The 9,712-nt window shown below is 43.6% G+C and overlaps 1 protein-coding gene across 1 annotated transcript in view; it reads right to left on the bottom strand.

The window, feature by feature from the left end:
* Nucleotides 1–6,311: 6,311 nt before the first annotated feature.
* Nucleotides 6,312–9,712, bottom strand: part of TRIM71 (tripartite motif containing 71) — a 61,857-nt gene continuing 58,456 nt past the window's right edge. Inside the window, exon 4 of the mRNA XM_015596910.1 lies at nt 6,312–7,763. Coding sequence (XP_015452396.1) covers nt 6,312–7,763 — 1,452 coding nt within the window. The remainder of the gene's footprint in view (nt 7,764–9,712) is intronic.

Below are 9,712 nucleotides of genomic sequence, written 5' to 3'. Positions count from 1 at the left end.
ATTTAGGTTCTTTAACATTTCCTCTATTTTAAATGCTGATATCTACCTGTTTTGAAAATGCTGCATGAACCCAACCTGGTCCACTGGCCAGAGTGCAACTCGTGAGCCATCTTCCTCACAGAAATCGAAGGGCAGCACCCACACCTTTATTTATTCTGGATTAAAGGATCACACAGACGCATGTTTCCATGGAAAAACCCTCTTGTTTATTTGATTAAACAAAAATAAAATAAGCTGCATAGGAATAATTTTAAAGTCCAAAGAGACACCAACTTTGTTTTAAGGCTGCAGTAGCTGATACAGCATCTCCTTGCTACCTTCACCAGCCTTCTCTGTGGACCACAGCGATACATTCAGAAGCCTGTTAGCTAACACAGGAGTTTTTGAACACTTTTCCACTGGTTCTTCACCTGCTCATTGCTTGTCATGCCTGCGGCCTGCAGTATAACATTTAAGATTTAAAATTAAAATTCACAGGGGGGGAAAAAAAAACACACCCCAAACAAAAATCCACTTTAAAGGTTTGAGGAAAAACCTTGGCTTCCCCATTCTCCACTTAATTGATGGGATCCCACCACCACTGCAATGCCCATTTAAAAAAAGCATCCAGGGGTAGCACCGCAGGTGCGTTTGCAGATGGTTTTTGTGGCCTGGGGAGTAATTCTAGGGTTGTATATTCCTTACCCTCATGCCTGCCTTGGAAAAAAAAAAAATTTTTTTTTTAATAAAAGGTCTTAGTCATTCTAGATACCAGGCAACATGCCCATGTTAATTTCTCCAATTCTGCATTTACCTTTCTCACCCATAAAAAGAAAAAGAAAAAGAAAAAAAAACAAACAACTGAATTACATGTTCTACACTTAAACATTAAAGTATTTTGCTGACCAGGCATGACAGCTAATGGACAGTATTAACATACTAGTTAAAAACATCCCGTACCCACCCACCCTCTCACCTGCATTGATTTTAGGGAAAAAGAAAAAAAAAGAAACCTTATCACCCTAAAAACAAGAAAATCCCAGAAATGTGAAAAATTTTTGTCTGAAGAAGGACAACTATACAGACTGTTAGAAACATAAAGAACTATTACAGAGCTGGTTATTTAAAGAAAGTAAACACTTTGCTACACACGTTAACATTCAGTCAGTGTGCTCTGAGATAGAGCCTTAAGAAAATACTACCTGAGCTTGCAAGTTAATACAATCATTAAAAGGAGGTCTAAGACCATGTGGATACACAAAGCTTTTAGAACCATTACTGGTTAAATGATGATGGAAAACATCCCACCAGGCTGGCTTGTTAACCCGTAAGATCAGTTTAAAAATAGACATCATTGAGGTATTTCTTCGCCATGACACTTTAAACCCAATTCACAATAATTACAGTGGTCTTAGGACCCTCTTCTCCAACCAAAAGAAAAATTAACTAGGGGAAGAAGAGAGGTGGAGAGGCAATACAGTATATCATGGTAATGTGCTTCTCAACTTTTATCAAGTATTTAATAAACAAGCAGAGGAAAAAAAGAACAACCCGTCAAACATGTTACCTTTGGTAGAAAAAAAAAAAATTAAACACAAAACAAAAGAGCAAAACACACTTTACCAGTCACTGCTCAATGAAACATCCTGCTGGGTCCAGAAAAGCTACAAATACAATCGTGGAGTCTAAAGATTCTCATTCCCTTCAAAAATTTGATGTCTCCAGTCACTAGACCCTTAGAATTGCTCCTAAAAGGGTATACCTGCAGACATTCAAAATCCAGATAAAATAGTTTTTTCTCTTGAAGAGAGAAAAAGAGACCTAAAGGCCTTTATTTTGCAGTTAAGTCCTCAAATAGTCAACTGAACCAGTAGTTTAATACTGAATGACATGGTAACAGTGTGCATAATTCCTAGTGGGAAAGAAAGCCAGATCAGTAAGAAACACCTGGATTTCTGACTATGTTTGCCTGAGTACAGGAATATTTGGTTTCAAAGTTTCTTTTTCAAGGTCAATCAAACAGTTCTTCTGGGAGAAATCAGTTCTGGATTTATGAAAACATTTTCTTCTAGAGGTAGTTTCCCACACTCCCACCCCACTCCCTACCGGATTAATACTATTTTTTTCAGAGATTCATCAGATGCTAACATGAGGTAGATAACTTTTGCCAAAAGTGAGGTAGAAACTAAACAAAAGCAAACGGTGTGAGGTGGGGTGGAGTAGTGTGTGTGTCCTGGGTCACTGGCCTGCAGGAAGCCAGAGGAAGCTAAAGAGCCTTGGGAGGTCGTGGCTATATGATATCATCACACGCAAGTAGTAGAGTTTGACTTTTATACAGCCCCAGACTGTTGGAGACGCAAACGTGATGTCGTCAATAAATACCCTAAATGCTTTTTGGCACCACTGGATTTTTTTTTTTTTTTTTTTTTTTTAAACAGAAAAACAAGCCTTAGAACTTTGGCATTTCTTTCACTATTTACCAGAATACAGCAATCTTAGAATCTCCCAGAGGAAGACAACACATATACAAACAGTATTCTGCTGCTTCAAGCCTAAAAGACTTCCTTCAAATCATTAAGCTTTGGCTTAACTAGAATAAAACAGACTGAGCCAATCTCAAGCTATTCTCTTACAGCTCTATCACAAAGTGCCTTAAATCTGGCAACTTTTTTGGCCCAACACATAATTCAGGTTCTGTTTATGGTACCCTTGTTATTTCTTTCCCCGAGTAAGTCAGACTTAAAAAGGGCATCCATGAATTGAAGAGTCAGGGCACCTGGGTTACTGTCCGGGACCCTGGGCTCCAGCCAACTCGCATGCCACCTGCCAGCCACAATACGGCACAGGTTTCTGGGAGAGCATTGCTTCTTGTGACCAAATTTACAAAGGAATGACTTAAAATAAAATAAAAAAAGAAAGAAAAAAGATTAACACTTTTGAAATGTTAAGTGTCAACCAAAAGTGGTTTTTATCTGTGCTGTTATTTAGATCTCCTTTAGCCATATCAATACCCAAACCTATATATTCAAATCCAATTGGTAGCTTCCCGCCCTGCCCTACCACGTCAGACAACATGGGGATTTATTATCTAAATATCACATTTACTCAATAGAAATATTTTATCCTCCCTTCCAGCACCCAGGACCTTATCCTCTCACCATTGTAAAGACTTCTCTCTTTGACCCAATTTCCTACCTACCCTAGCTAGCATCACCTCACAATGGGCAGGGGATATGCGTTTAAATACACCTATTTTCAACAGCCTCACTCACACTAGGGAGTTCCAAATGTTGGCTTTTCTTATCTTTCTTTGATTTGGAGCATTCCACATTGTACAATAAACACATTCCAAAGTGCTTTGCACCAATCCCTGTGGGTTGAGTTAATTTTGGGCAGCCAAAGATGGCCGATGTTTTAAAAACAAATCTTCTCAAGCGTGACCATGTTTCACAAATAAATGGCAGTGATGCACAATTCTGGGTGCAGAAAGGTAAGGAGATGTACCACCATCGTGGGTGAAAGCAGGCAGGACCGCCCACCTGCACAAGCATTTCAGGAACGACAACTCCACTAGCTTTAAGCCTGCAAACTGGTCAGTCTATTAATTGTAAGACCCGGTCATTTTGGCCAGGCATGGAAACTCTGGCTTTATAACCAAATCCACAGAAAAATGTTAAATAAGCCATTTTAGTTGCTGCTATTCACCAAGAAAATTCCCCATTCAGGTCCCAAGATTCTCCGACATATGGGGAAACATGGAAGAAAAAGTGAGAATGAAGATGATGCTAAAAATGAAGATGGGATCTTCAAAGGTAGTAACTACCTGAAATAACAGCCCAGTCATAATCATGACATGGGTTTCTGACAATGTTTTAAAGAATTTTTAAGATCCATCTCCTCCATAAAAATATTTTTAAGCATTTAAAACCAGTTGTCTTTGGTGTTTAAAGGATGATTTGTTGGGTAGTTGGGGGGAGGGGAGGGAAGGATCAGCACCAAGTTATTCCACAGTGTAAAAAAAACAAACAAAAACAAACAAACAAAAAAAAAAAACCACCAATAAAAATGTTTTATTACCTGGAACTCAGGGGCAAAATAAAAGGCAACTGAATAGGAATTGGGGAAGGATTCACTATTAAGTTCTTCAATAAAAGAAAAGCCGCTTTTATAAAACGAGATTTCTTACTGTCTCCCTATCCTGTAACACAGCAGCTGGGAGCCAGCAGGTTAAAGTTACTTTTTAATTTTTGGATACTTTATTGCATGCAGTTCTTTAAGAAATGAGTTTTTTCCCCATTTTGGTCATTCAGAAACCCTAGAACTAAAGCAATGGAAAGACACAGGGTACCATGAAGGGGTAAATTAAATGTCCAAAACAACTGGATAGAAAAAGCAACTTGATTGACTTGCTATACTGTCCCTGTCATCTCTTTTTCTCTTGGGATAACAAAAACAAATTGCTTCATTTCTTTATTCTTTTCGTTTAAAACTATATCCATATTGCAAAAGGAATTTCTCTTAAATACAAGAACAGAAAGTGATCTGTTGTTTTTCTGTTTAAACGAGACCTCTCCCTGTAAACACTGCCATTTGAGAGCCCATTTTTCTTCTGGGGTGTGTAATTTTCGAATTTGGTCCTAAATTAAGTATTTGAGGGAAATAAAGGGGCCCATGAGTTCCGATAAACAGGTTATCTATCAGCTCTACCTTATTTCCACCTGAAAGACAGATAATGCCCAGAAGCACGAGGTTTTGTCCCCAAGTCCAGCTTACTACAAACCAACCCTGTAAAGTGACAGATGCCATCCCACAGTCTGCAGTGAGAGCCTGGCTTCAATTTTCATTCTTTGGTACCGAGATACAGGTTTAACGAAAGACATTACTTCCTACATTTCTGAGTTGGGGCAGTTCAGTTTACAAAAATCCTTTACATTCAAAGGCTTTTGGGGGAGAAATTCACGTTCACCATGAGGTCCTACATACAGCTCGGCTCAGGAGCCGGACCAGTCTGTGAAAAGAGACTCGAGCAGAGGATGTGGCAATGGGCTGTTCCTATTAATCTGACTTTTAAACATTCTATTTCCCTGAACTTCCAAAGCAGGAAAAAAATTGTGCTTTTAAAATAAAAGTTCATTCCTTTGCCTACTCTCCTTAGGAAAAGAAACGCCTAGCATTAACAGAACAACATTCAATATAGGGTCGGGGATCGAACTCCCACCCTCCTGCAGAGTCTGGAAGAGTTTGGGGGTGACTTGCTTCTTTCTCACGCTCTCTACCTCGGCACACGCGTGTCCAACCACACGCATGTCCACACGCCAGGCCTCGTCTGAAAACCCTCTTTCTGAGAATGAGGTTCACTTTCTCTTTCCTTCCGTTTAACTCTTTATATCCAACAGTGAACTAAAAATACTTAACTTTTGAGAATACTTTTAAATCAAAAGTCCCAAACTACATCTATTATTTTTAGAAACTAAAAGTATGAAAGGAAAATGTTCTTTGGGAGGTGGTGTATCATTTTCAACTTTACTAGTTTGGTGTAAGATGGCTCCACACATACACACGCACCTTGAAACAAACAAAGATGACATACCTAAGATACGAGTAAGTCTGCTTTTCTTGACTAGCAAAGCCACAGCCCCATCTTCTAGGAATAAGAAAAAGATGCTGAACAGGATGACAAGCGCACTGAGATGTAAAAGAACAGGCACGTTCTCTGTCACAGCATTAAAAGCGAGAGATTTTTCCAAAAAGATCAAGATCAGACAACACAATCTAACCCCATAAACACAGTATTCTCAAGAACACAAATACTCTATAATTAAGCATTTTAAATCCTATTTTTCCACATTTTATACTTTTTTTTTTTTTTTTTTTTACATTTAGTAGTTTTTCGTGTTTCCTTGGCTCAATCTACAGAATACAGCCCACCACACACATCCAGGACCCTCCTAGCCATAGAGAGGACAGGCTTGTGCATATCACGCCCTGCAGAGGGGAAGAGGGAACCGCGAACTCCACCGAGTGAGGGTGGGAGGCGGGCAGAGGGCCTGGCCGGAGAAGGAAATGTAAAGATTTATGAGGTAGATAGAAAATTATCACTTCACAGGCTCAATCCCTGCAGAAAAGATAAGTACATTCATCTGTAAAAAAATAAAGATGAGGTAGGACTTAAGCAATGTTGTACTTTTCTTGTTCTCTTTAAACAAAAGAAAAAGAAATTTCCCTGAGACTGTTTCTTCTTTGCAATTCAAAAAGGTGGGGGGAGGGGGGAAAGAAAGAGAGAGACATATACACACGCACACCCCAAATACAGAGAAGCCTCGAAAATGTGATTAGAAGATGAGGATTCGATTGTTGCCAAAGTCCACCACAACGATCATCCCGTCGGGGGTGACGGCGATGCCGGACGGGCGGTCCATCTGCCCGAAGCCACTGCCCTGGGCGCCAAACTTGCACAGGAAGCTGCCGTTGGACTCAAACATCTGCACCCGGTGGTTCCTGGAATCAGCCACGATGATGCGCCCCTCCTGGTCCACGGCCACACCCTGTGGGCGCAGGAACTGCCCGTTGCCGGTGCCCTCGGAGCCCAGGAAGCGAGCCGACTGGCAGTCGGGGTGGATGACCAGGAGCCGGTGGTTGTTGAAGTCGGTGACCACCAAGTGGCCCTCGTGGTTGAAGGCCACACCCCGAGGGGAGTCAAAGTGCTTCCAGAGAGCCCCCTCGAAGCCATACTTATTCAGGAAGACTCCATCAGGCCCGAACAGCTGGATCCGGTGGTTCCGAGTGTCAGAGACCAGGATCTTGCCCTCGGAATTCACCGCCACATCCCAAGGGTAGTTGAACTGCCCGTTCTTGGTTCCTTTCTCGCCGAACTTGAGGAGGAACTGGCCCTCAAAGGTGAAGATCTGGATGCGATGATTGTCCTTGTCAGCCACCACGATCCTTCGGGAGGCGTCGCAGGCCACCCCGGCTGGTCGGTCAAACTGCCCAGGCCGGGAGCCCAGGGTGCCGAATTTGTGGTGGAAGGTGCCACAGGGCTTGAACACCTGGATGCGGTTGTTGCTGCGATCGGCGACCACGATGTAGCCCTCCTTGTCCACACTCACGCCCCAGGGACGGCAGAGTTTGCCATCGCTGTCACCCTCGCTGCCGAAGCTCAGGCCCGGGAGCCCGATGCCCACGTAGCTGCGGCCCGACTTGACGACCACCTTGAAGGGGCTGTTCTCAATGTGCTGGTTGCACATGGTGACCGACACCAGGTGCTCGCCTTCCAGCTGGGGCCGGTAGCTCACCATGTAAGTCCCATTCTGCTGATCGGTCACCTCGGCCCCAAACAGGTTGCCATCAGGGCCCAGGACCACAGCCGACATTAAGTCACCTCCCGAGAGGCGAGGCTCTCCATCGTGGTCGTAGCCAATGACGGTGAAGGAGGCCACTTTACCCTGGAGGGCCCGCTTGAGGCCGTCACCCGTAGCCTTTGTGAGTGGCGCAAAGGCCCCGCTGCTGACAAAGCCAAAGGACTTGATGGCGAGGTACAGTGCCTGGTCGGGGGGTGTGAACATGACCCGGTCATCTTCTTGAGGCTGCAGGAAGCTGCGCACAGTCTTCAGCTCCTGCACCTGGGCCAGCATGCGGTCTCGGGCCAGCAGGATGTCTAGCGCCCTCCCCTCCTCCAGGACCTGCTGGACGGCACTGATGGTGCTCTCAAGCTTGTTGAGGTTCTGCCGCAGCTTCTCCACCTGCAGGTACAGAGACTTGGCTTTGACCTGGCGGATCTTCTCTACCTGGAGGGAAAGACAAGAACATGGAGAGAGGACCACAGAGGCTTAGATCCAAGCACAGAACACAACATGACCTGACACTAGTCACGAGGAAGCCTCAGACAAACCCATCCTGAGGGATAATCTATAAAAACAACTGATCTGCATTCTTCAAACATGGCAAAATCCAAAGACAAAGGCTGAAGAACTGTTCCAGATAACAGCAGATGACTAAAGAGACAGGACAACCAAATGCAATGAGTGACCTTGGATGGGTTGGGGGGCTACCAATTGAGGATTAGATTATAGCTACTAGTATAATAGTATTGGGATTAAACTTCCTGATTTTGATGAACTTTGATTCTCTAAGAGAATGTCCTTGCTCAGAGGAAATAAATACTGAAATATTTGGGGCATCGTGTCTCCAACACGCCAACTTACTCTCAAATTGCATACATACAATACACATATAGAGAGAATGGTGAAAATGGAGCCAAATGCAAACAATGGGTGGAATCCAGGGAAAGGATATACGGAGTTTTTATTATTGGTACCTGCCAACTTTTCTCTAACTTAGAAATTAAATAAAAGGTGTTTAAAAAGCCATCTAACGAGTGTTTATTGAGCACTGTGTGCCAGGCACTGAAGATACACTGTGACCAATAGAAAATATGGTCCCTGACCTTGTAGGGCTTATAGTTTTAAAATGACAGATATTAAACAAGCAAGCAAAGAAACAATGTGAGGTAGCTGGATGTTCGAGTATAAACGGGGTACAAGGGACAGTGACTCGGGAGGCCCTCTTTAGATAGGATTGCCAGAGACAGTTTCCTTCATGAGTTGATAACTTGAAAGTCGAGTCAAGCTAAGGGCTAAATTTAGGCGAGTGCTCCAAGCAGAGGATGAAACAGCAAGCACAAAGACCTCAAGGTGGGCACGTGCCAACGATCGCCCAGGTCAGGGATGATGGCAGCACAGGCAACAGAGGTGGCTGCGAAGGTGGAGAGAAAACTGGCAGAAAGGGGTAGAACCAGTGAGACTTCCCGATGCACTACAGCACAAGGCCAGCCCTGTACCCCCAAAAGACTGAGCCATCATCAATATGAAACAGCAAGCACAAAGACCTCAAGGTGGGCACGTGCCAACGATCGCCCAGGTCAGGGATGATGGCAGCACAGGCAACAGAGGTGGCTGCGAAGGTGGAGAGAAAACTGGCAGAAAGGGGTAGAACCAGTGAGACTTCCCGATGCACTACAGCACAAGGCCAGCCCTGTACCCCCAAAAGACTGAGCCATCAACGCAGCTACACAGAGCACCTGAAACCTCTCAAAAGATATCCCCCTCCCCCGCCAATGCGTAGGAAGAGTGCAGAAAGAGTAAAGGGATTTTGTGAGGACCTACTAATTCAAGATTTCCCCCTGCGGCCACCGCCTTCACCACCCCCAACCCTACCCGCTTGCCTCACCTCTATATCTAAGAACAGGCTTTAAAAACCTTCAACTGGGAGCCTAAAAAAAAAAAACCCTGTACCTCAAATGTGGAGACACCAAGGTTTTGGCAACCACTGGCCTATGTCATTTCCAAAGGAGCCCTCTAAATCTAAAATGCTATAAAAAAATACATACATGTGAATTCTGACCTGCCAAAATAACTTCTGCGTCTGAGTTTCTCAAACCACGCTATTTGGGAATGAGGGATTTGGGATGACCAGCAAAAAGAGAGTCATTTCTCTAATTCTTTTGCATTAAATAACTAAAAGTCCTCTAACTTTAAGCGACTTCCCCTTATGAAGGGAATAATACACGGATCCTCCAACTAGTTCACGCTGTTCTGCAGAGAGGATCGTAGGTTCTGAGTGCTCCAAGGCCTATTTCAGAATAAGGGTCCACTGCTGGGAAGCTGAGATTTTAATTGGATTTTCCCTTAGGGAGTGATGATGTGCTTTCTGACCCATTCATGCTTTTTCATCTGTC

Source organism: Pteropus alecto, unplaced genomic scaffold, assembly GCF_000325575.1.
Source record: "Pteropus alecto unplaced genomic scaffold, ASM32557v1 scaffold10, whole genome shotgun sequence".
Taxonomy (NCBI): Eukaryota; Metazoa; Chordata; class Mammalia; order Chiroptera; family Pteropodidae; genus Pteropus; species Pteropus alecto.
The sequence above is the reverse complement of the archived record's forward strand: the minus strand, read 5'-3'. Positions and strand labels throughout refer to the sequence as shown.